Here is a 25,845-nt window from a genome sequence, read left to right on the forward strand (position 1 = left end):
CCGCCCTTTCTCATTTCCTTATCTTTTCTGCATACATACATACATGGGCTACAAACCAGCGTGTACTTGTCGTCCCAATCCAAGGGATAAAACCGTAAAATGTAACAGATGAATGCAACTGTTTGTGGAACGATGTGAATTGGATGTGAACGATAAGTGTTTGAATTGAGGAGAAATTTGAGATTTGGGAATAAAATGAGGACGGAGCTGTTTATTATCCGAGTGCATTTGGGAACACGAGAAGTTGGCACACATCCGCTTCCATTACATTACATCTCATTATTAGCCTGTCCACTTCAACCCAACCGGCGAAATCCACCAAGCACTCACCGTTCGCCTATATTTTTCTCTCTGCTGAGATACGTATATGCATACGTTTTTTTATGCACAAGGTTAGTGTTATGGTGCTTTTAACTGGCGGCATAGCAAAGAGCTGAAGCTGCGTACCACTACACGCCTCCCTTTGGGACTCTTTGCACTGCATGGAGAAAGTAGGACGATCTCAAATTAGGCTTCAGTCAGAAGAGGAGAGGACTCCTCGCTAGCATCCTGCGATGGTGGTGGTGGTGGTGGTGCTGTAGGACATGACAATAATCTCAATCTAACTGCTACTTTCACTCGAGGTCGGGCAGCCCAAATGAGTCTGGGAACTGTGACAAGGGTAAAAGGTATGGAGATAATACTTTGTCTGTTGCAACGAGTCCGTCTGTGCTCAAGTATTTATGTATGCCACCCTAGGACTGAGGTTTAATTCCTCCACATGAATCCTGAAGATCAGAAAATAAATGTAGCAAAGTGAAAGTGTTGAGATGGAAGGTGTTGGATGTAGAAAGACTCGCGTGGTTTGTGACTGACTGGATTTGCTCTGGCTCTGTATATTTTAATGGATAGTAGAAAAAATCTTGTGAGATTTAGAAATTGACCGAAATTTGCGAATGAGTGCGTTTATCAACTAGGAAAATAGTTTTTTTGCTAATGGCAAAAAAATTAGATGATGAAATTCATTCCGATATATAATAAAGTTTAGACGACTGCAATATACGTATATCAATGATGGTTTGATGTGTGGTGTTGACTGAAAGCATGTTATCCTGAGATGCTATATTTCTCCCCTCCACCCATTTCCATCATCGCGGATCAGGGAGCTTGGAATTCCACTTCATTCCGCTAAAAGATTAGATGCTTCGGGGAAGAAGATTTACGTTTTAAAAGTACAAAATGCACTCCACGGCTCATATTCACTATATGCAAGTAAGTATATGTACAAGTACGCGTGAATACCAGGCTGAAACGGGCCAACCTAAATCAACCAGACCACATCATCTTATATAGTTTCGAGCTCGTGATGATTTGCGTAAAAGAATACAAAAATAGTCCTCCTTTTTTTACCTTCGCAGTGAAGGCTTCACTTCAATTTCAGCTCTCTCGTAAATGTTCCGTCCTCATTCTTCTCATACAAAATTGAATGATGCAAAAATACTTTCACTTTCTCCTCCGGCTTCAATTTTTCAGTAGACTGAGCTCAAAATTCTCGCTCCTTATTATTTTAAATTGTAAACTCTGTTCAAAATTTTCTAGTTATAATTTCATGGCAGCGTAGATAAATATGCAATCTGAAAAGCTATTGCACTACTTTCATACATATTATATGCAAAGATAGATTTTTTTGCAACTACTAAAAAGTAGTTGTGGTGGGATATTTTTTTAATGCTTTTTGAAATATGTATTTTCATTTTGTGGCCTCTCCTACCTAAGATTAGTTACAAAACTACTAACAAGTAAGTACAAATAGTGAGTGACATTTTTCGATTTTCTTGATAAGATGCGACATTTAACAAATACCAGCAGAGAAGCATGTTGCTTGTCCTCAGTGACTGGAATACAAGAACATTTTCCCTACGTCAAATCACGATGTCGGAGAAAGACAGCCAGGCAGAAGAGAGGACTCGGAGGCTGAGACAAGAACTCAGAAGATAAGTCAGAGGCACTGTAGCTGTTTTTATAGCCATGCATAGCGGAACTACTTACTACAGGATTCACTGAAAAATTAGATTAGGTTGCCAAGAAAGAATTTGCATTTATTGGCACCCACCTAAATAATCGAAGACAAGTTCAACAGGGAAAAATTGTAGGAAGAAGTGAAAGTCGTACAACGGGAGAGAAACGAAGCTAAGGAGTTGGAGACTTTCTTGCTTAAATTGCATTTATTCACCAGAATGACGGTGACTACAAGTGCTACATGCCACCGCGCATCCAGTACATAATTTTGAGTTGCTTTATATGACAAGACTGCATAGGCATTTGGATTCTTTTAAATTTACGACCGTTCCATAATCCTTATTTATATAATGTCGAAAATTAACAACTTACTGGTAAGGATGTTCCACCAAATACTATATCGCCAAGCTTAATTTAACGCTCTTTATAATTTACAAGTAATTGTAAAGGTTTGAAGAAACAAGTGTCCACGAAAATGAGGAGATTGAAAAACTGACCAACAACATACTTACTTGATCCAAACAAAAACACACTCCTCAGCCAAAATGTTGAACATAACGTATACTTTTGGAACATGAGATGGACAGGCAGGAAGAGCAGTGAAGGAATAATAGAAATTCGCTATTTAGTTGGACAAAGCGAAATGTCTTTCGGGGATTGTGAATTCCGACCACGAAACGTGTTTTATTTGTCCTGGAGAAAGCAACTTTTCTCTCGGTGGAAACAGTAGTGGATTCCCTCAGTGTTTGGGCTGTGCTTGCTAAACGTGGGTCAAATTGCAGTATGGTCGTAGTTTTTGTAAAAAAAGAAGCGAAAAGAAGACGAAGGAGAGTGGACTATAGTGTTGTGCTAAAGCTGAGAGAAATGTGCAATGTCGACTTTCCCCAGAGTACGACTTCCTTATTTCTTATTCCATTACCATTTCTCATATCCACGCCGCACCACACAACACCACCACAAGTCTCAAGCCTCTTGTGGGGAAAACTAGTCTTCTTGAGCCTGCAATCCACTCCAATTTCGTTCCTCCCTTCTTCAAGTGGAGGCTTGAAACCTCTGCTGCGTTTCCAGATTTAAAAGAAGTTCTAAATTTCTAAGGCGGTAGCAAATTGACAAATGCTGAAAAATGTATAATCTCAAACTGAGAATAGGCACAGTATGTACATGTGCACTTTATACTGTCTTTTACTTATCAGGAAATTTGCAGTTGCTTTGCTGTGTGCACATAATTAATTCATACAAAATCAAGTTGCTTGTCATCCGATGTAAAGGGATAATGTATAAATGTACGCCTTTTGTATATGCACCACCACGGCTTGAAAAACTCTCAAAACCACACATTCAACTTATTTGGAGTTTGTTAAGACTCGTTACTGTCAGAAAACCATCCCCAGTCTCCTTTCTCGACAATAATAACTCATAATTTCAAGGGCAGAAGCAGGCAGGAAAGCCGATGGGGATTTAATTTCTCGTCTCCAAGTTTCATGACCATCATCAAAGAAAGTAAAGGAATTCTCCACTTGGAAACACATCAATGTAATAATTTCAAATTAGAACTTTTCCTTTTCTTCAGTTCAAACCGTTGGTCGCAATTATCATGGAAGAAAGGAAGGAATGAAAAGGCGAGTCTGCTTCTCCTACTTTTGTGTTTTACGAGAAAACGCCTTAATGACAACGTTTACGTTGATGCTGTTGATCTCTTCTTAATGCAATGTTGGTGCCAAGTGCTATACAAGAATTAAGGAAAAGTAATCATCATCAAGTCGACCCAACCAGCTTTCGCTAATTACCGTCTGTAAGTAACTTGCAGTCGTTGTAAGGAACATTGGAAGGAACATTGGAAGGTCGTCAAACGAGTGAGAAAGTCTTTAATAAAAAGACTATTTAAACCCAGATTCTACACTACTTGATACTTTCCATTTCCTCCAAAGCGTTAATAACTGGGTGACAACCTTGTCTCTTTCTCTGTGTTCCTTTTACTTGTTTTACAGAAAAGACAGATATTTTGTTGTAAACGTGTTATTATGCATATCATATTCTGAGTTGAACTTGTTATATTGATTGAGACAAAAATTATGTAGGGCTCACAAAAACAATTTTGATTTTTATTAGTCATTTTAAATTATTGAATAATTTTGGTCAATTAAAAGTCAACTACAGTAGAATACGATTAATTAAAAGAAACTGCGTGTTTAATTGATTCCTTGAAGGCTGGAATGATTGCAGGTGGAAGACATAGCTTGCTGAATTGCGTCCGCGCCCCATCCACGCTCACACATGTTCGCCAGAAGATAAAGTTGTCTTGTGACATATGGATTCTGAAATGGATAATAACATTTAATGAAATGTATAACTCAAGTGTACGAAAATTTAGGGACACTCGATGCGTAGCACTGCTTTTAGCATAATTATTATGGGAATAATACTTCTCCAGTATTTCCGGAGAGTACATAAATACGACATTCATTTTGTGCTTCCGCACTTCATGTGGAATGATGTGACATGACATGGCATGTCACAATTGTGACAAATGTAGAAGACGGTTAATTTAACGGATGTCTGTTTGTAGTATAGTACAACACAGCACAAACTTGTGATAATATTCGTACGTACTTTGCAGATGACACATGATGGGCATGGATGAGATGATTTTTGGAACGGAAATAGATAATCAAACTCGAGCCAGATTTCACATGTATGAAAAAGTAAATAATGTGTATAATAAGAAATTAATTTAATTACTTTTGCAATGGAGAAGCATTCTCGTGAGTAGTATTTTGCAGTCTGTTCATAACAATCCCAGTTCGTTATTGGCATGCGAGTATGTTCCAACACTTTCATCTCCGTCTCAAGCCCCTTCGTCACCTTTGACACAATTTCCTTCATCTCAGTTTTAACAAGCTTTCTCAACTGAAAACAAATAAAGGTTAAAACTAATTAATTAAAGTGCACTACATGCATTATACTGTAGTTGACGCGAAAAAGAAAATGCAAAATTTTATGCAAATCAAATATTGGCCCCACCATTGAAATCCAACTGTGCCAACAAATAATTTGCATGCTAACAAGCAAAAGTTGATGGCTTTTCTTGTTTGCTAAAAAAATTAAACGTACCTTGTGGAACCGCTTTAATTTCCATCGCAAATTTTTCTTTTGTTCAGTCGAGTTGCTCAAGATGAGCTTGCGTTCTAGGATTTCCCTCACAACCTCGGAAGACTCGACGGCGTTCAACTGCAAATCGAATAAGGACAACAAGTCGTAAATTAACTTGCAAATTAAACTTTAGTAAAGCAAATTTAAATATAATCTTGCTACATTTTCATTTCAATTTGATTATTCTGGGTCCAAATTAACAAACAAGCCAAGCACATTGTCAATTGTACAAGCAACAAAAATATTTGAATGTACGAGTGTGAGATTTTACAACTTTAAGAAAGGGTCGAGACATTTGCAAGTCAAACTCCATTAAGATCAACTGCAACAATATCTCAAGTTTTGTTTTTAGATTCTTATAATTCTCCAAACAATACTTGAGTCTGTATCGTCTGATATTTACATATAAAAGCGCAGGGCTGTATTTTATAAGTGTGTGATCATGGCATGTGTTTCACCGTAGCTCATTCACTTTTTCCCTAATAAATTGCTTCGAGTAGTCGAGTACACGACGAGGCGGTGTTGAGCGTGGAGAAAGTTTGAAGTTTTGAAATTGTAGAATGACTGATGAGTCTCATCTCCTCCTCGAACACTCGTTTTCTCAATGAGAGATTCACAACATACACTTTCATATTCTCCTCCCCTGGAAGAAAGCCCTCGCCACGTCTTTATTAGAAAATGACTCCAACGTCAACCAATTCACCAACGAACCACTTTGCTGGCAACTTAAAATCTCAATCCATCTTCAGTTATGGGGATGATGCATTAACTCTGATGATATTAATTCAAAATCAATTTGTGAATAAAACTTTTTCTATTATTCAGAGTTAAATTTTATCGCCGATATATGCATCCAATATGGTCGTATGCAGTCATTGGATTGTTCCAAATACAGATATATATATATAAATTCTTTGAGAGCTGTCATCCCTCACTATTTGTCCATTCGCCCATGGTCTCGTTTGGGGAGTTTTTGCTACGAATCGTATATGGAGTATTATGGTGTAAGTGGTTTAGGAAGAAGATTGAATGAGTTGCTCTTATTCTGTTCACCCATCTTCATGAAAATCTGTCTTCATCTCAATCTCTCACTTATTTACTTTACTTCTCCTAGTTCAGGGCTACATGTTGATGTTCTAAACACTGGCAGTTTGCTTCGCCATCCAAAAGTTTTGCTCAGGAAACAACTCATCTCAATTTACTTTCATCACTTCCTACTTTTTGTCTTAGACTTTGTTCGTGGGAAGATAAATAAATAAATATATTAGTTCCAAAGGGAGAAGTTTTGAAATGCAGATGTTGAGTTATGTATTGCGTAGTGTGTGCAAAGTTAATGGTTATACCTTCCGTGTAGAGTTATAGAAATGTCTTTCACTTGAGAAATTGTGTGAAATGGAGAAATGAAATGTGCGGTATTGTTTCACCGGTTTTCCTATGAATTCACCCAGCAGGAAGGCCTTGGTGTTTAAACATGAATCAGAATTCAGGACAGGCAGGTTGTTGGCTTGGCAGGATGTGAGTAATTTTGAGTTTTGATCATTTCTGGTGGATATTATCAAAATGAGAAAGTACTGGCGTCGGGCTTGTTTGAGTTAGCAAAATAGTCGACACACTCAAGAGGTATACGTACGTATGTACATAGTGAAAGTACATAGTATGTACATAGTAGAGTTGCTAGTTAAATGGTCCGGATGGATTAAAAACACATTTCCTGATCTCTACTCACTCTCTGTCTGGTTTGGAAATCCGTGTTCCATAGCAAAGACCGTAATATGTCATTCAACGGCTATTTTAAATCATTTCTACACATGCTCTAATGTTTTCTTGATTGTTGTGCAATGTATAATAATTTTGTAACTTATAAGCATTCTGGAAATGTGCTCGAAACATGCATAGTCATCAAAAATTGGTAACAGGGTTCACATCATCTGTCTCATACCTCAACTTCCGGCAGACGAACTTTCCTTTCCGGTTCTGACTCTCCGAGAAACTGTGCAACTGGCAGTCGTCTCAGGGACTTGTCTCCAAACTCCATCACATGGCTGGTGTTTGTCTCGTTTCTTACAATCAAAAACTGCTTTTGTAAGGTTTCTTGCTCCAGGTTCGCCTAATCAAAATCAAAGCAAAGAGACAGGTGAATGAAATCAATTTGTTGTTTTGTTCAAATCAAGTAAACAAGATAACAATTGGGAGTTGTTGGGAGACGAAGAGAGAGAAAGAGCGAGAAGGACAAAGCAGTTTCAATTTGCAATTTGTGCCTCAAATCGATTTTCTTGGTTTAGCTTTTTGGCAAGACTGTGTAAATAAGCTGTACCACACACATTGAATTTGTCTCATCTGAAGGCTGGGATATGAATCCGTACCGTGTGTGTACTATCGATAACACAACGCAGACAGAGTTTGTATACACTATGACTTTCAGAGTTTTGCTCAGTTCTCGAATCTCGCAGAACCGTCATCAGCGAGATCAAAGGATATAAATTGTTTTCATTTTCTTTTATTGTCCACATCGACCTTCAGTGCCATACACACTCCCAACTGGATAGAAAATAGGACAAGTTTCTTCTGTACACATGCACACAAGCCTTACAAGGTCTTTGTAAAAAACACTGAACATAAAAGCCAAAACTGTGGATAAAACATTCTCCACGGTGCCAATAAACTGCTGACATATCGTCATTTTATTTGCCATAAAGATTTCAGAACCCAATGAAAGGAAAAATACTGATCATCAAGGGTGATCAATTCTGGTAATAAATCACTGCAAGAGCATAAAAGATTTAATGGGGTAGTATTGTTTTCCTTCAACTGTGTACATATTTAAGTCTGGTTGGACAATGTGCGTGTGTACGTATGAACAAGAACAAGTTGGGCAAAAGAGATTGACATTTTAAATTGAACAAAGTGCATCCAAATTGTATGAGGCTTTTGGAATCATTTATTTATTACCTGGTCTGAATTCTCCATCCATTTGATGCTGTACACATCTCCTAAGTACGTCTCTCTATAGTCATCCATGTAACAGGCGTACGAAGATTCAACGTCATTCGCGGCCGTGGTCGCAAATACTTTAATAACACATTAAAATTACATTCAATGGCAAGTAAAATGTTAATCACAATCTGAGAAGTATGAACTGGGGATTCGAATCTCAAAGACTTAAACGACTTACAACAGATGACTTTTTGGCAAACCTAGCAGAAAATTTAATGGGACATATCTTGGAAAGTGTGGAATGGAAAGAAAATGTAATTAAAACAGAAAGGAGTTCTTTTCTCTATATTTTAGGTTAGCCTGGTGGGTGTAGCATGCATACGTGTATGCGAGGGAATGGGAGGGTAATGATTTCACCAGATTCTACTGCATAGCTCGTTACAAAAGGAGAAGAAGGGGAGCAGATTTAAGTTTTCTTAGTTGGTCCATGAAATGAAAGCGTTTTAAGATTTCAGAGAAAATTGATCTTTCAGGAGTCAGAGGCAGGTGAGTTGAAGTGTGAGAGATTTATGTTGTTCGACTCGTGTGTTTTATACGAGCGAACCAGAAGAAGAAAGAAGTTTGCTTTTTCCTCCCTGCTGCTGCTTCTCCAGGGAAACTTACCGTTCCAATGGGCTGGCAGCAGATTGTCAAACATAGACCCACTTTCACAGGCTTCAACGTACAAGACCATCTAAAATTGATGAATAATTATTGTCATTACTTTGAACAGTAGTAATGATGGCAATGGTAATCAAATTCACATTGATATTTCCTAGTAAATCACTGGTAAATATTAAAATTTGTCGTCAGTCTCATGTGTTATCGTCGATCAAATAATTGATGGTTTCCAACATTGAATTGATCTATTGTTATCGAACCGTCCAGATAATATATTGAAGTACGAAAGAACGACTCATTAAAAGTCGATAGAAGTTTGGTTTGGAGATAAAACGAGTAATTTATTGGACTAACTTTCACTATCATCGTGTCACCTTTGTTCCCTATGAAAAGTGTCAATGAATCACCCATTTGTGTTTCCATAATCAAAATAACTTTTGTATTGTTCGAAAATTTACGTCTATGTGTGACATTTCGAGATTTAATGCCCTTTTGAACTACGAAAGAAAGGTATGGATATACACATTATTTAGTATGCTGCATACATTATGGTACCCAGAGCATGGAATAAGATATATGTACTACCCATATAGAGACCTAGAGTACAAGATATGTATAAAGGTGGATACGGTGGATACTGAAATTTATAGGAGTAAACGGATTCGCTTGACAAACTTGATCAGGATGGATTGTTCGCTTTGTGGCTGGGTACAAAGAGTTCCGAATTTTACTCCTTATTACACAAGTAAAATCAGGTGATCCGAATCAGTAATGAATAGATTAACATGCTCACCGACAACTCTGCCTCAGTTTCGTCGGCCTTATCGATCATTTTTACAACATCATTTTGAAAGACTGCCTTGAATCAATTGTTCAAAGTGGGTAGCTTTTCATGACCTGATCTCATTGTCTACGTTAGGTGGTAGGTTTCAGGTCAGATTATTCGTAATTTTGATTGATTACGCATTCTTGATATTAAATTTACCCAAAGTATAAAATAATGCCAAGAATGGAAAGCGTCATATATTTCGTCCTCTCTGTAACGTAATTTTATGTAAGTATGTACCTTTGCATACATCTTGGTAAGATGCATTTTCTTTATCGTCGAGATGAGGTCCTGTGCGTGGAGTTCTTCTGAAGGAAATGCGACTAAACCTGGTGCTATTGTTTGAAAACTTATAATGGATTAATCATGTCAAAAGCTAAAAATTGTAAAAAAATATATAATAGCAAAAAATTGTACCACCATGATCTGCAAAGTTGATGAAAACATGATCATCTGGACCGCTGTAAAAAATCAATGTATATAAGTACAACAATATATTTGTATTCGTATAGCTATTAGGTTGTATATCATATATATCCTATATATAATTCAGTGTATATATAAAAATACAGCACAATTTAGCAAGTGATAGAGAAAAAGGGCGATGGGAGGCCAAAAAATAATATCTAGATGCAGAATCTCTCATCTCATAACTCCTACAGCATGAGCTGATTTACTTTTTGTAAATCTTGTCCTGATGCTCAAAGTTAATAAGTTTTTCCAGCCAACCAGTTTACAACCAATTTGCTGTTCTCACAAAGTACACGTACTGTAATTTCAAAAATATTGCGTCAAGTCTGAACTTTTCAGTATTCAACTCTTCATTTCTGAGAACGTCACCTCAGGTCACGTCCATAAACCTCCTTTCGTCAGACTTACGCCATGCAGGATTAAAGCGTAGACAAAATATTAGAGGCATATATGAGACAATCTACGGGATACAAATTTGTAAGTGAAACTCAACTCCTTAAACAACCTGACACGCTAAGGCTACTTTCTTATGCTTTCCAATGCTACGCTTGGTCTCCATCAAGTAGTTTTTAAACTTACTTAAAGCAATACCAAATTAAATATTTACCTTTTAAGAACTCTGCCAGTGCCCACGCCCCTTAGTGATTTCTCGTCCCCAAGTAAGACTTTCAGGAACACATCCGGCTTTACGTCCTGCATACGTATATAATAATACAAATGTGTTAAAAATATATAGAAAATGTAACGGTTGATGGGCATCTTCTTGAACGACATTTATTTGCACTATGATATATATGACTTCATGTTTGAGACCCATTATTCAAGAATCAGTAAAACTTCAATTGATTATTCTTCTTGCCAACGCCCCTCAGGATTCTGAAATTTTTCCTCCATCTTAAGTTAACAAATCAAACGAAGGATAAAGCTGTACATGTGCCAACCCTAAAATCAAATCTTGAGGGTAAAATGAACCATCTATTTTCTACCTTGGTGAATTAATTTCATCAAAAGTCACCCCTTGGATGTATGTACCACACTTCCACCATTTACCCCACCGGCTGGCTTGCCATCATGACGGAAGGCCTGGAATGTTCATTCGCCCAGAGCAGGGGGAAAGTTTCAACGTCATATTCCTTCGAAGCCTCGTGAAAACTAATTAAGGATGATACATGGGACAACATCGTTTATATTGAAACTCATTACCTTGTAGGAACTTTAGTAAATTCATGCTTTTAAACTCCCCCACCTAAAATTCCTTCAAGTTGACTGCCCTTCTTGTGTTTTAAATTAAAATGTGGTGCTTTGAAGACGTATCATGCATAAGACGGGCAAGTGATGAAGTCGGCAATTTCCTGCCTCATCTTCCTCGGTAGAATTCGCTTTATACATAAGATTTGTTGCATATAAATCTAATTGTTTTACATATGCATGAATACTTTTCATGCGATGTATGCGTTTCAACTATTTCGGGCATATTTTTATAAATAAATATATATATATGATATTTAGATTGCCCTTTGTATTACTGATGTTAATTGTTGGTTTTTTTTAAATCGATCGAAATGAAACAATTTAAATATATTGCCGAGAGAAAGTTCTGAACCTGGCCAATATTATACGGGTATTGCAGTACATATGCTGATGTGCAATAATTGCACGCCAGGTGCATATATATATAGCAAAAAAACTTGCGAGAGTCTCATCGCTTTAGCGTAGGACATAAAAATCTAATCAGCCAAAGTAGGGAGACAAATCTGTTTAAAACTCCTCGGTCCTTAAACCACGACGCACATCTTTCTTATTTTCAGAGTGAAAGTAAACACATAACTTTGTAACGCCCTCATCAGTGACTTTCCCTTTGGACAAAAATACTTACGTATATGCTATAGCTGCATAGGTAGTAGCTGCAGAATCGAGGGCGTTAAAGTTCAGCAATCATAAAAATTTGTGCTATTTTATAAAATTAAAGTTTTTTTGCAGTTTTCGCCCCAAATTGCGTTGTTGCCATTTATATTAATACCAAAAGAGGGAACAATAAATTCCTGCGAGTTTCGTCCCCCTATATACTTATTTCGAACTAGGGAGGAGAAAGCTGCCATGTATTTATAGTATCTGCACTGGGCTCTGGTTCGTAAAGCAGGGTTAAGAAGAGGACGAGAATCCGGTTCAATTTCGGAAAAGGGTTTCTTTGTTCTCTCCTGCAATCTAATTAAATCAATCCGATAAAAGTTTACTTCAGTGAATGCAATCTTGCCTAATCTCATTCTGAAATCTGGACTTTTTCAAAACAAAATTGGGTGATTATGCTAAACAAGTTATCGCTCAAGTCAGTCCACACAAATGTGGATTGAAATCTTACATCTCCTTTGTAGTCGATTTCTACCCCAGCATACACGTTTGGACCGTTCGGCCGGTTGATTATCACTCCGGGAGTCGGGTTCCTGCAACAAATGCAAATAATAGCATTGAAAAAGGCCAATGGTGACTCAAGAAATAAGCATTGTATCCACTTTTTCTCATCAGCAGTAACAATAATGGAAAGTTATATTACAAATCCGACTTTGTTGCTTTTGTATCGATCGATAACATCGTTTTATTACCGATGCTCATTAGCCGTGAAATAAGAAAACAAACGGATATCGTGGTCGATATTATGGGGAAAGACGGAATAGGGGATCCAAGAGATATAAAAATATATGTCCGGATTGGAAATAAAAGAGAGTTATTTATTCATTCAGCTTGAGATTGGAAATGGTATAAATAAGATGTAAACAATGGGAGATGAGAGTGTATAAAGACCAACGCTGATTTAAGTTCGTTTGTTCTCCTTACAAAAATATAAGTTTTTGAGATCAATTCCAGAATTGTAAAGAAAGAAGATGGGAAATAAATTGCCATAAAAGAGGGAATGATGATGAACTCGGAACATGATCGAAAATCAATGACTTCCCCCCACGAACTTCCTCCTCCTCCTCTTCTATTATTCATCGAGGAGCGAGTACCGCATGCTGGTCAGCCCAATGCATTTCATTGCATTAACTAATGAGTGATCGATATCAATGATGACGATACTTTTGGATTCAATTGCGTAAATCTTTTTATAGAAATAATATTTCATCAGAAGTTTATAAGCTTATAAGCACTCACTCTTCACTGTTCGCGACGTCGTCAAACATTAGAACGATAATGTGTTCCTTTAAAGAATAAAATGATAAAAATGAATTATTTACTCTTAACCATTTGTTTAGTTTTGTCTTTGCATTAAAAAATTTTTTCCACATTTAAAAAACCACATCATGTACATACATACATATTGATATTTAATTATCAAATAAGATGTCTAACCTTAGCCACTCCGTTTCTCAACAAAATTTGGTATGCGTGGCAGATGTCAGCCTTTTGGAGATAAAAATAAATGTCTCGTCATTAATTAATACGTATATTTAGTACTGCTGCTTTGCTGCGTAAAAATATAGATTCAACAACAGTGATTTTATGTGCGGCACAACAATGTTTAGAGTTAAATATACATAATTAATGCTTCCAGTGACAAATTAGTGTTGCCAACAAGCTCTAAATTGGTTGAAGATGTGTTGGCCTCAAATGCACTAGAACTGGTGCAAAATTGAATTTTTAAGCATTTTTGTACTCCTAGATAAATTTGGGATGAAATGGTACAAATTTCAAATACTTAAGTACAAAAATTATGTATATTTTTTTATTTCGAGACCAAAATGCTGTGAGTCGCAAACAAGCTGAACCAAAAATTACCAGGTTACATTTTTTCGTTGAAATTTATACCATTGCACCCCAAATGCACAGATCGGATAGTGAAATCTAAGCTTGGTTTTTCTTAGCTACAGTGTCGGACAGATGTCTACGTCCACATAGTCGCGTCAATTTCATTTTCAAATTGTCACTGAACTACTGAACCAATTTTCATCATTGATATATCAAATTCTCACAAATTTAACGTAATTTCATAAAACATATGAGTTATTTCTGAAAATTCTGGGAAAACTGAGAATCATAGTGCAGAGCGAGAGAGGATGAAATTTGAGCGGACAAAAGTCTACGTCCACTTCACTTTAATTGTCAACAACAAAAATCTCTCCAATTTATAAAATCAGGTAACTTAATAAATCTATCAATAACATATGCCGCATTAATTTTTAAATAATTTTCTTCCAGAAAAATATGATGGCGTCGACACGCAAGGAAATTCCTATCGCTATTCGAGATCTTGTCATTCAGGACTGGAAGGGTGGACAAAAAGGGGGGCTGTCGCAGAGACAAATAGGGACCAAGTATAAATTAGCAAGGACAACCATCCAGACAATCATTAAGAACTTTAGAGCTAATGGTTCAGTCCAAAACAAGGTCAGAAGTGGTCGAAAACCGATTTTGGCTCACCGAGAAGTACGCCACGTGCTCAACAAAGTCAACGTTACACCCTCACTTAGTGCTCCAAAGCTATCTACCGAGATCAAGGAGATGTTCGGCAAACAGGTTAGTCCTATGACCATCCAAAGAACACTGAATAAGGGAAATTTGAAATCCCACAGAGCAGTCCGGAAGCCTCTTATTGTACCGAGGAATGCAACCAAACGAGTGAAGTTTGCCAGAGACCACATTTCCAAGCCACAAACATTCTGGGACATATTTTATGGACTGACGAGTCAAAGTTCAATGTCTTTGGGTCAGATGGGCGTCGTAGAGTGTGGAGATATCCAAAAGAAGCTTTGAATCCAAAAAATCTCAACCCCACAGTTAAGCACGGCGGCGGGTCGGTAATGGTGCGGGGATGCATGGCTTCAAGTGGGGCAGGAAAAATGGAATTTGTTGACGGAATTATGGACCAATACAAGTACCAGGGAATACTTGACCGTAATATCCAGGAATCTGTTCGAAAACTTGGACTTGGACGACGATTTGCCTTCCAACAAGACAACGATCTGAAACACTCTGCCACGTCCACCATGGAATACTTCAAGAAAAAAAAATTCCGAAGCTAGAATGGCCTCCCCAATCTCCAGACTTGAATCCCATTGAGCATCTGTGGGACCACATTGAAAGAGAAATAAGAAAAAAATCTTTTTCAGGAATTCCGGGCCTAAAATCCAGAATTCGTGAAGTTTGGGAAACCATTTCTGAAGATGTGACCAAGAATTTGGTAAACTCTATGACTCGACGCCTTGAAGCCGTCCTTAAAGCGAACGGAGGCCCAACCAAATATTAAAAATTAATTGTTATAACATTCCTTATAAATTACAGTTTTTTTTGTATGTTTTCTCTGACTGGACGTTGATTTTTGTCCATCCAATTGTTTTCATTTTGAATTAAAATACATCTCTGGCCTAAAATAAATTTTTTAGCGGAAAACTAATAATGTGCTATAAAATTACGTTAAATTTGTGAGAATTTGATATATCAATGATGAAAATTGGTTCAGTAGTTCAGTGACAATTTGAAAATGAAATTGACGCGACTATGTGGACGTAGACATCTGTCCGACACTGTATGTATTTGTGCAATCTGAAAAATTATTTAGATTGATCCAACTGCCAAGTTTTATGTTTTCTGAAATTTTGCCATTTGGGAGTTCAAAAATGCCTAAAAATTCAATTTTGCACTAGGTGGTGTCTAGTTATAGTGCATATGTATTTGTATAAGGCCAACTCATCTCAACTCATGTAGAGCTTGTTGGCAACACTATTAAATAGGACGTATTTGTATTGCCACTGTCAATGCATTATTATTTAGTAAGAACTTCAACTAAAAATGTACAAATGTACCTGATGCCTATAATTGTAATATCCATTGCTGCCTGCTACCAACACAGCCCAAATAGTCCCATTTCCATTGACTTTATAAGGATCCCTTGCTACGGCCGCATCCTGTTTAATTTTTGGGAGAAGGTTTCCTTGCTCTTCATGTTCATTTGGAAACTTTACTTGATAAATGTCCTTGTTGTATGCAAAAGTTCCATAACTCACAAGTAGGAGCAATCCGAGGCTTCTTAAAATTGTCCCCATTTCAACCGTTGCTTAAATTTATTCTCCCACAAGAGCAATTTAGAAATAAATGCAACAATTTACAACAGTTTAATGAATTTAAATGCTTTGCGACAGAGTGCACACTAGAGACAGATATCCTCTGACAGACCATAAAACGACGGCTGAGAATGCGTTGACTGAGGATGATGAAATTGTGTATCACTGAGACTCGAGACGAATAAATACGTTTTTTTTGTACCAGGGACCAGTTCCAGTTAAATTTAATAAGAGTGACTGATTAAGTAAAGAAATGGTAGCAAACAGATATAATAAGCTGGCACGTAATGGCTTAGTGGCAATTACGCCTCGGGGATAAACTTTATTTACCCAAAAAAAATATATAGATATATGAAAAGCAAAGTCTGGAATTAAATTTCTCGAGTGATGTTGGACACGTTGTGGTAATAAATCGACTTTAATTTGTTTAGTATAAATAAATAACCTTCATGTTAAATGGGCATGCATAAGTATGTACATAGCTGTCGGATGAATCATTGATAAAACACGCAACGTTAATATAAATACACAGGTACTTAATTTTATTTAAGTAACCATAATTTATTAGTGATTTTGTCCAAATGTGCATATTTATGTACATCTGTAGTTCTGTACAAGATCTATGAAGTTATGCATAAGTTCACGGCATAATAAATCATGGAGTGAGTGCCATTGTCCGGTCATATACTTGCATTTGCATCCACATTAATTTGTATTTGTATTTAGTTTCTCACCAACACGCACATGAAGATTGTATGTGATGACCATGACCCGTGAAAGACATATATGAATTTCATTTCATCTCCTGATTATGAAAAACTAGATGCATTTCACATTCTGCAATTGTAATCGGTAGCAAATAACAAATGACTCAATAAAAATCTGCATAAATCTGGAGAAGCAGAAATAATTTGGTGACAAGTTATTTTGCCCTACATATTTTATAGTGACGAAATTTATGCTGCCGGTGAGAATTGGAAATTGGAAAAATATTGGGCGCAATAATAATGGGGTAGAAATGTCGTGTCTGGAATTTTAAATTGAAACAATGGTTATCAGGCATTTAAGACATGTAATTGCTTCCTAGATTTTGCATATATTATAGATTAACAGAAACATATTAAGCAGGATAATTTCAATTGAGAGAACGCAGTCAGCAGTTATCTCTAATCCTAAACGGTAACCCTTACCCCAACTCACAATTTTCGAATGTCTCAAAATTGTCATAATGTGTGCTACAGCCCCAAACGAGACTAGGAATGTTAAATCGTCGGAACATATTTTGGACAAAGTTAAATCAATCAATCAAGGCCACCAAGGTAAACCCAAGGTTGTACCGCAATTTAGTGATTTCTAATAACATAAATTATGCAACTTTACAGGATGGGGCACGCGACACACATTTGTAGTTTTAGGATTTTTAGGATTTGTCCTCTGCTATGCATTGAGATTTAATCTGTCCATTGCTATCGTAAAGATGGTACATCCCAGATCCGAGGCAGATTCATCCTCATCTGCAAAGTTTAACAAAACTAATACTGTCCCACAAAGCTCAGGAAGCCAACAGATATGCCCAAGGAAGCTAGATAATTTCGCACTTTCGAATTTTACTGGCAATATGCATAATTCATTAACGAATCAGAGCTTCCCACATGTTTATAATTCCATGAGTGAGCGTCAATTCGATTGGACGGAAGAGCAACAGGGCACCCTGTTGGGGGGATTCTTTTGGGGTTATGTCCTTACACAGTACCCCGGGGGAAAACTTTCTCACGTTTATGGACCCAAGTGGGTCTTTTCGTGTGGAATATTAATCACGGGGGTGTTGTCGTTAATTATCCCAGTTGTAACTGTCACATTCGACGTTGTAGGACTTGTAATCGTTCGTTTCCTGCAAGGATTGGCAGAGGTATGAATAACATGACCACTCAATATTTTAAATACATACACGCGTTAAGCATCTTCTCCAGGTTTGGAAATGTAACCCAGTTTAAATAATGTGTTAGGGGGTAACACTTCCAAGTATTCTCGTGATGTTATCACACTGGTCCCCCGTGGAAGAGAGGGGCCGGATGACCAATTGGTTATTAGCTGGGATTCCCATTGGAACAGCCGTAATTATGATTGCTGGCGGATACTTGATCAACTTATTCGGGTGGCCTTCAGTATTTTATTGCACTGGAATTGCTACGTTAATTTGGTTTGTATTTTGGGGTCTGATGGTTTTTGATACCCCATCAAAACACCCAAGAATTACGAATGAGGAATTGAAATACATCCAATCAAATCTAACAGGATTAACTACCCAGGTAAATTACAGTTAAAGAATTATGGTAGTGGTTGAGTTATTCGTGAAGCAGTGCTAATTAGTGGATGAACAAAAAATATAGGAAAATATTCCGACTCCGTGGAAAAGTATTTTATCGTCGTTGCCAGTTTGGGCAATTTTTATAGCAGATTTTGGTGACTCGTGGTCGCATTACTTACTGCATGTTGAAATTCCAATTTATCTCAGTTCAGTTCATGGGTTTGATATTGAAACGGTAATGTTCAAGAATTTTTTAACCCATTAATGTTTTTAATTCAAAATTCAATTTTCTGAAAGTAGAATGGATGGTTTTCTGCCCTACCTCAATTGATGAATTGTACACTTGGAATTTGTGTGGCATTTCTTACGGACTTTATTATTAGCAGGAAATATTTAACCGTGATAACCACTCGTAGAGTGTGTAGCACAATGGGTAAGGTTGAAAGCAAAACCTTTCGTGAATAGTAATTAATCCTTTTATGTTCATTATACGTGTACATGTTTTTTGTTACAGCGTTGTGGGGAGCTTCTGCTGGTTTCATTGGTATGATTTGTGGAGGCTGTAATACGATTGTGGCAGTAGTGTCGCTTAATTTTGCAGGTAACCATTTTTACTTGCAATGGGAGCATAAGAATGTTCAACCCAAATCTTTTTGTGACCCACGCATCTTGATGTACCAGCTTTTCATATATACAAAAAATTTGGTTCGGCATCTGCGCAAAATTCAGCGACTTGGGTGCGCTACAAATTCGCGAAAACACTCGGTTTCTCAGGCAGAAACTGCACTATTCTCTCAAGAAAAATTATCTCCGGAAAAATGCGAAAATAAATTTGGACCTGCTTATATTTTTTTTTTCCGAACAAAATCAAATTGGTCCCACCAAAACCGGAGTTATAAGGATTTTCATTTTATATTTTGGAGCGTGGGTGTGGTAGGATTGGAGCAAGGATGTGAGAGAACACGACAGTGTCTGCCTTTCTGCCTTAGAAACCGAGCGTTTTCGCAAACTTGCAGCACCCCTAAGTCGCTGAATTTTTCGCAAATACCAAACAAAATGTTCTTTATGTTGGTATATCAAACTGCGTGGGTCACAAAAAGATCTGGGTTGAGCATGTTTGCGCTCCAATCGTAAGCACCATGATCATGCAAACGCTTTCGACGTTATGAAATCCTAAAACTGAATTATGTTGCATGTAAATAGCTGCTATTTCTGGAACATCGAATAGTGGTTGGGTTGTCAACCACATAGAAATCGTACCAAATCATGCAGGTACCAAGATTATTTGACACTTTATCTATCTATACTTTATTATATGGGGCACCACTCCATATTTAGAAACGGTTTCAATTAATCGTTTGCAGGTACAATATCAGGGGTGGCAAACTCCGTCGGAAACATCTTGGGTTTTGTGGCTCCTTATGTCACTGGACTCATTTTGCAAAACAACGTGAGCTAAATTCAGTAATCTTGCATTTTATTCTGAACCTAATTCAACATATTTGGTATTTTATTCAATGTGCACAGTCTACATTGCTGGGATGGCAAATGGCGTTGGCAATTCCTGCAATCTTAAGTTTCTCCGTGAGTCTCTTCTACTTGGCATTTTCCTCCTCAGAAGAGCAACCGTGGAATAAGCCGAAAGAGGAAGCTTCTTTAGAATCTTCAAATATGGCTTAGAATAATTACACATAATATTAATTATGCATTTTGTGTGTCTAGTTAAAAAATTCCTACTTGCATTTTGTACTGCAATTAATACATTTTGTCAATAAATGTGCAAATTTGGTTAGCAATTAGTTGGTTTATTATATCCCCACAGCTCATTCGATAATCTTAATCTTTTCCAGAAATCGTGGATAAAAGCAACGTTATATAAATGAATAATAACAAATTGTTATTAACAATGAATTCTCAATTAGTTGTATTTATTCCCCGCACGTTTGATAAAGTAGGCAGGGCAGAGAGTAACTACATATTTGCATAAAATCAGTAATTATCAAAGTACAACGCTACATACTAGTACAGTGCCGAAATTAGTACGTGAGGGGAATTTTAGAAGCTAGCAATTGTAGTTCATCTCTACAGCATGTCTGCCTGTGTGTTTGTATGCAGTCTGGAAATTTAAAGGAAATGTTTTCATTGCATGCATTAAATTTTTCCAAAAACTTTTCCAGTTTTATTACAAAAATAATTAAGAACAATAAATTGCATTGTCGTCATTATTATTACATTGAGTATAATATAATATAACATTGGTACTACCATAATCACCCCATAATATCATTATTGGCATCTCCTGCTACTCCCAATTTCTTTAATCTCTCAGCTTCAGCCTCAGCTTCCATCCTGTGATAAGGCGAATGGAAGAAAAATGCCAGGAAACATACAAGAGTGGAAACACATGCAATCGAGATAAGACCAGTGCTCATTGTGTCTTCCGGATCATCCTTAAACGGAGATTTTCCTCTCAAAGAATCTCCCACAAGCAGGAAAACAACTGCACAAGTCTGTCCTCCCAACCAAAGCACGGACGTGCAAGCTGAAGTGGGGGCAGGATAGGTGGTCTCCACCCCCAACTCAAGAGCGACCGGCAAGAGGGCAAAGGAAATAAACCCCAGAAATCCACAGACGAGACAAATCCAGGGGAAAAAATCCTCACGAACGACGAAGAGAAAGCCCACATAACCCGCAGCAAGAAGGGGGGCCGCACTTTTTAATACCTCCTTGTACTTTCTCGTCCTGTCCACAAAAACACCGGACGCTGCAGCTCCGACTATTCCAGCCGCAATGAAACATGCCCCAAAGATCCCTGCATCATCATCAGAATAGTTGTACGGCTCGACAATTTGGTTGATAAGAGAGGTGACGACGTTAAACACAGCTACGGATATTGCAAATGCCAAAAAGAGCACCCAGAATTGGATATTGGTTGATAATGTCCTTAACGCTACCATGAAGCTAACCTCCCTTGTTTCGGCTAGGGCAATCTCGGCCGAGGCGGATGGGGGCGTGGGTGGTTTAACTGGTATGAAGAAAGTAGGAATCAACGTGGCTATGGCTATTATTCCAACAACGAGAAGCTGAAATATTTAGACAGAAATAAAAGCCTTTTAAATTTATTATTTATACACTTGACAGGCGCACGTATGCACATATTATATGTATTTATGCATGATTACCGTAAGGGGCATATCATCACCGTCTTCATTACTGCAAAGCATGGGGATCACAAGCATTGCACAAGCAATACCAACAGGATTGGATACTGTCCCAATTGTTGTAGCAACTGCTCGGCTTCCATCACCAAACCACACGGCTGCAGGAAACAATAGGCATAATTATAAGTAGACACATAGGTTTCTTAAAACATCAATCTTAGCGTTGTAAAATGTTAAAATAGTGCCGAATGATTAGTCTACCTGAATATTTTGGAGATACGTTAAGAAAGAATGGCTGCGCGCAGGCTGCAATGAATTGCCCGATCAGAATCACCGTAAGTCTTGCCTCATGAGAATCCTCTGTAGATTCTATGAATGAGCCAAAATATCTTATTGTACACCCAACTACGTTTAAACTTGCTCCCAAAATGAGCTAAAAACAAAAAATACAAGGTCAATTTGTAATGCAATCTATGTACAAAGGTAGAAAAATTAAGTTACGCAATGAGGGTATTATATTAGTGACTTACTGCAAATTTTATACCCCATTTCTCAAAAACATATCCACTAAAAGAGGACGTAGCAATTGACCCCGCAAAGTAAAGCATTGAACTTAAGTTGACCTCTGTTAAACTTGCATTCAACCATTTTTCCGATATCTTCGAAACAGAATTAAACGTAAGCCAAACGAAGCCGGTCGCTATATTCAGTGAAATAATGACCAACATGCCAATCCATCGTCTTCGATACATTTTGTAAGGTTGCTGATTTTCTGACATTACTACGACTGCAGTCGATCCCACCGTTTTTGCAATTGAATTGTCTCCTTCTTGGAAGGATGCTGATCCATGAGGTGAAGACGATGATGATGAAGAAGATGACTGAATTGACTGAGACTCTGCTGCAGAGTTAACCAAATCGGTCTGAGAGGAACTTGCCATATTATTAAGAAGAAATACGAAATAACTATGTATAGTCTTATTTTTTAACGTTTTATGGGGTAGTATTTAATTACTATTTAAAATATCGTGTCTAGCGGAGTTCAACCGAATTTGTACATTAGCATGACTTTTGTTTCTCGTTAAAAGGAATATGAAACATGTGGTGAATAATTGTAAGCGTGTAATTTAATGCAGTTCTGGTATTTGCAGTGTGGTATACACTATGGTAAATATACTGGAAATTTGATCCATTTCACCCAGCTCTTCTTATCCAAGTGCACTCCAACGAAATCAGTCACACAGATAAGAATGTTTAATTGTTCAGTATGCTCAATTGAGAGTACTAATGTGATCAGCACTTTCAACTTTTATAGAATATCACAATACAATCATTGCTCAAGATTGATTTCAAAAGGCATCGTCAAGTGTAAATTGTCACATATTTTTAATCACTAACTCTGAAATTCTTGCCAGGCATTTTATATATAGGCGTATCTACTTACATACTTGCATATGTATATACAGATATACTTATTGACGTATATAATCGTATGTGCTATTAAAAGTTTGTCTCGTACAAGGTATCTAAATAGATGGCTGTAATTTCACTAACTATTGATCGATCTGACACTGTTTGCGAGGTGCCATAAATTGCAGCCTAGAATGAAAAATTGCATAACGTATAAGTACACGTTTGTATTTCAAATAAAATATTAATGTTTTAGCAGTACGCACCACTCCTGTTGTTTCTGAATCTGGATCACTCATTAATACTTCAACCGCATCTCGGATATCCTTCAAGAACTTGTCTGCCACCCCTGGTGCAGTTTGGTTATACGACAGGCAGAAATGGATACTACGCATCAAGTGAAATGATTAGACATTGAAAATAAAATACTCATTAATTTTCACCTGTTTCTTGTGCTTACATACCTGGACGGAAATTGCAACGCGTTCATAACCCAACCTTTCGATTTCATAGCTTCGAGTAATCGATAAATATCAAACTCTTCAGATTTCAGAGCAATTATGCTTACTTCTGGATTTCCCATAACGTCAATTCCTTGAATTTGCTTCAACCTGTGAACATGTTCTCACACTTATTTTCTAAAAATATCCAATGAAGTACAAGTATTGTATACACACATTTCTAGCAAAGTTGGACTTACTGATATTTAATATGTCTAGCAGTTTGAATAATACTCTTGGTCATGTCGACATAACCCGACATTCCAAAGTATAACATTGTTGTCCAGCAAACTGCGATAAGAGCCCCTAAAAATTCATCGTGTACTAAAATTGTATTATTCATTCAAACTAAATGCTTATTAAGAAATAACCTGCTCGAGATCCTGCGAGTGTCTGTGAAGCATACAGACCTCCGCACCACTCGGTATGGATAAAGTACTGATACTGACGAAGCTTTTTACTCCGGAACAGTAAAATTGACGACCCTTTCGGAGCAGATCCGTACTAGGAATAGAAATAATTGACAAAATTAGTAGTATTTGAATTAGCGACGATGCAATTACATCACACAGGGGCAAGTGATGCGTTACTTTGTGAGTGTCTGCAGAAATGCTAGTAACTCCTGGAAGTTGGAAGTCGAACGGTTCCAATGGAAAGCCAGCTTTCGACATGAAAGCAATCAAAAATCCACCAAGGCAAGCTATATCCACCCGACACACGGTATATTTATTATGCATAAATATTTCAGCTTACTGTGCAGAAGTAGAACAAATGTATTTATAAAGCAACCATTCCTTACTCACCGTCCACATGAACCGGAATATTGTGTTTTAATCCAATTTCCGAGATTGCTTTAATGTTATCCATGCATCCATGAGGATATGCGGGCGCGGAGCCAACAATCTAAATGTATTTAAACAATGAGAAGAACCTAATAATAGGATATCGTTACTTCAAGTTATTAACAATCAGGGGATGCGTACCATGACTGTATTTCTTGTAATCATTTTTTTCATTGCTTTGACATCAACGGTATAAGTATTCTGGTCAAGGGGGACAGACTTTATTTTAATGTTGTATAGTTGGGCGGCTTTATTAAATGCCGGATGCGCCGAAGATGCTACTAGGATTTCTGGGTGTAATATTCCCAGCTCAGTTGTCCCATAATCTCGATATGCCTTCACGGCTAGAAGTATGGATTCGGTCCCACATGATGTTACCTTAAATATAAATTTGAGTTCTTTACACATTTATCAAATTATGGGGAATGTAAAAAAAATACCGATCCGCATGATTCTGAGTCTCCGTGAAAAAGATCAGCTACCATTCGAACAATTTCAGCTTCCATCTTTAAAATCCCCGGAAATACTTCGGCATGAAGGGTATTCGACCAAGATGACATCTCGTACACTTTCGTATTAAGTTTTGTCAGCCCTTCTCCTCCATGATAAAGCGCTCCGGACATGAGACCACCATCACTCCCATTGTAACCTGGTTTTTAAATTCAAAATATCTATACTAGATTTCTAATGCCTATATTAATTAACGCTAGTTACCTAATTTTAAGTACGATTCAACCTGCACAAGAATTTCACTTGAACTCATGGGACCTTTGGGCAACACAGTGATGAACTTGCAGTTTTCATTTCCTCCACGATACAGTTTTTCCACATTGTCGGTGATTGATTTAGCCGATTTTGCCAACTCTCGGTCAATAATAGACTTTATAAAAGGGATGCGATTTCTGATTCTGAAGAAAGTTCGCTTTACACCAGCATAAATTCCTAAAAGTGGCAATATTTTACATTAACATCACGATACGATTTGAGCAGTAATAAAATAAATAATTTGATCACACCATCATTTGGAATACGAATAACCATGTAATGAATCCCATAAGCAATTATCCCAGAACCTCCGACAAGTACGAGGGGTTCATATGCGACCAAGCGCCGATTAAAAATTTCTCGTAAATGCTGTCCCTCATTTAAAATGTTCGAAAATATTCCTCGAAAGGCGTCCGACTGTAATTAATATTTCCATAAGAGTTATTAATAGCATATAATACAACCGGTACATCTTGTATACATACAACAAGTGTAATTTCGGATCTCACTACATAAAGATCTTACTAATCCTAAGTACGTATCACCGTATACTTACCATTATGGTTGTTTCTAACTTCGTCAATTCCAAATGTGGAACACTCATGCAAATTAGCCCGTGGATGGTTTTATTCTGTTATAAAGAATATATCTACATGTGCATGAACTCGAGTCCTTCGAATTAAATAGATTATTATCGCAACGCATTGTAAATTTTAAATGGATCTATTGACCCATCATTACATAATCTTATCTTCACTCATTCCATT

At 37.2% G+C, this 25,845-nt stretch overlaps 4 protein-coding genes across 4 annotated transcripts; 1 reads left to right on the top strand and 3 right to left on the bottom strand.

Moving 5' to 3' along the window:
- Positions 1–4,068: 4,068 nt before the first annotated feature.
- Positions 4,069–16,271, bottom strand: LOC110844609 (legumain). The gene is made up of 13 exons (XM_022090851.2): positions 15,835–16,271; positions 13,385–13,435; positions 13,187–13,233; positions 12,399–12,480; positions 10,647–10,732; positions 9,986–10,029; positions 9,809–9,903; positions 8,746–8,815; positions 8,098–8,216; positions 7,088–7,255; positions 5,110–5,226; positions 4,738–4,905; positions 4,069–4,313 (listed from the first exon to the last, which is right to left on the bottom strand). The coding sequence occupies exons 1-13, from the start codon at positions 16,072–16,074 to the stop codon at positions 4,188–4,190; spliced, it is 1,413 nt and encodes a 470-aa protein (XP_021946543.1). The 5' UTR covers positions 16,075–16,271; the 3' UTR covers positions 4,069–4,187.
- Positions 16,272–16,908: 637 nt separating this feature from the next.
- On the top strand, positions 16,909–20,254 carry LOC110843383 (sialin). Its single transcript, XM_035848510.1, has 9 exons — positions 16,909–17,411; positions 17,475–18,001; positions 18,099–18,401; positions 18,483–18,635; positions 18,701–18,833; positions 18,915–19,001; positions 19,604–19,672; positions 19,765–19,850; positions 19,928–20,254. Exons 1-9 carry the CDS (start codon positions 17,321–17,323, stop codon positions 20,078–20,080), a joined length of 1,602 nt encoding a protein of 533 aa, XP_035704403.1. The 5' UTR covers positions 16,909–17,320; the 3' UTR covers positions 20,081–20,254.
- A 193-nt stretch (positions 20,255–20,447) lies between these two features.
- Positions 20,448–22,758, bottom strand: LOC110844270 (MFS-type transporter EF102). The gene is made up of 4 exons (XM_022090436.2): positions 22,092–22,758; positions 21,823–21,994; positions 21,583–21,719; positions 20,448–21,483 (listed from the first exon to the last, which is right to left on the bottom strand). The coding sequence occupies exons 1-4, from the start codon at positions 22,500–22,502 to the stop codon at positions 20,671–20,673; spliced, it is 1,533 nt and encodes a 510-aa protein (XP_021946128.2). The 5' UTR covers positions 22,503–22,758; the 3' UTR covers positions 20,448–20,670.
- A 165-nt stretch (positions 22,759–22,923) lies between these two features.
- Positions 22,924–25,748, bottom strand: LOC110844543 (sphingosine-1-phosphate lyase). The gene is made up of 12 exons (XM_022090767.2): positions 25,635–25,748; positions 25,330–25,495; positions 25,028–25,255; positions 24,754–24,962; positions 24,455–24,691; positions 24,275–24,374; positions 24,062–24,171; positions 23,843–23,975; positions 23,672–23,777; positions 23,436–23,582; positions 23,238–23,358; positions 22,924–23,160 (listed from the first exon to the last, which is right to left on the bottom strand). Exons 1-12 carry the CDS (start codon positions 25,680–25,682, stop codon positions 23,062–23,064), a joined length of 1,704 nt encoding a protein of 567 aa, XP_021946459.1. The 5' UTR covers positions 25,683–25,748; the 3' UTR covers positions 22,924–23,061.
- Between the last annotated feature and the right edge of the window lie 97 nt (positions 25,749–25,845).

The sequence above is a fragment of the Folsomia candida genome, unplaced genomic scaffold (assembly GCF_002217175.1).
Source record: "Folsomia candida strain VU population unplaced genomic scaffold, ASM221717v1 Fcan01_Sc002, whole genome shotgun sequence".
NCBI classification, from domain to species: domain Eukaryota; kingdom Metazoa; phylum Arthropoda; class Collembola; order Entomobryomorpha; family Isotomidae; genus Folsomia; species Folsomia candida.

What these genes read in the sequence shown, in the direction of transcription:
- LOC110843383 (XM_035848510.1), top strand. Translation starts at nt 17,321, where the DNA reads ATGTGTGCTACAGCCCCAAACGAGACTAGGAATGTTAAATCGTCGGAA. An exon ending in TCCTGCAAGGATTGGCAGAG is followed by an intron (nt 18,002 to 18,098) that starts GTATGAATAACA and finishes ATAATGTGTTAG; the next exon opens with GGGGTAACACTTCCAAGTAT. An exon ending in TAACAGGATTAACTACCCAG is followed by an intron (nt 18,402 to 18,482) that starts GTAAATTACAGT and finishes CAAAAAATATAG; the next exon opens with GAAAATATTCCGACTCCGTG.
- LOC110844609 (XM_022090851.2), bottom strand. Translation starts at nt 16,074, where the DNA reads ATGGGGACAATTTTAAGAAGCCTCGGATTGCTCCTACTTGTGAGTTAT. An exon ending in ATTACAATTATAGGCATCAG is followed by an intron (nt 13,436 to 15,834) that starts GTACATTTGTAC and finishes TATCTCCAAAAG; the next exon opens with GCTGACATCTGCCACGCATA. An exon ending in AATTAAAGCGGTTCCACAAG is followed by an intron (nt 4,906 to 5,109) that starts GTACGTTTAATT and finishes ATTTGTTTTCAG; the next exon opens with TTGAGAAAGCTTGTTAAAAC.
- LOC110844270 (XM_022090436.2), bottom strand. Translation starts at nt 22,502, where the DNA reads ATGGCAAGTTCCTCTCAGACCGATTTGGTTAACTCTGCAGCAGAGTCT. An exon ending in AATGGGGTATAAAATTTGCA is followed by an intron (nt 21,995 to 22,091) that starts GTAAGTCACTAA and finishes TTTTGTTTTTAG; the next exon opens with CTCATTTTGGGAGCAAGTTT. An exon ending in GTGATGATATGCCCCTTACG is followed by an intron (nt 21,484 to 21,582) that starts GTAATCATGCAT and finishes TAAATATTTCAG; the next exon opens with CTTCTCGTTGTTGGAATAAT.
- LOC110844543 (XM_022090767.2), bottom strand. Translation starts at nt 25,682, where the DNA reads ATGAGTGTTCCACATTTGGAATTGACGAAGTTAGAAACAACCATAATG. An exon ending in TATTCGTATTCCAAATGATG is followed by an intron (nt 25,256 to 25,329) that starts GTGTGATCAAAT and finishes TGCCACTTTTAG; the next exon opens with GAATTTATGCTGGTGTAAAG. An exon ending in ACTCGCAGGATCTCGAGCAG is followed by an intron (nt 23,778 to 23,842) that starts GTTATTTCTTAA and finishes ATGAATTTTTAG; the next exon opens with GGGCTCTTATCGCAGTTTGC.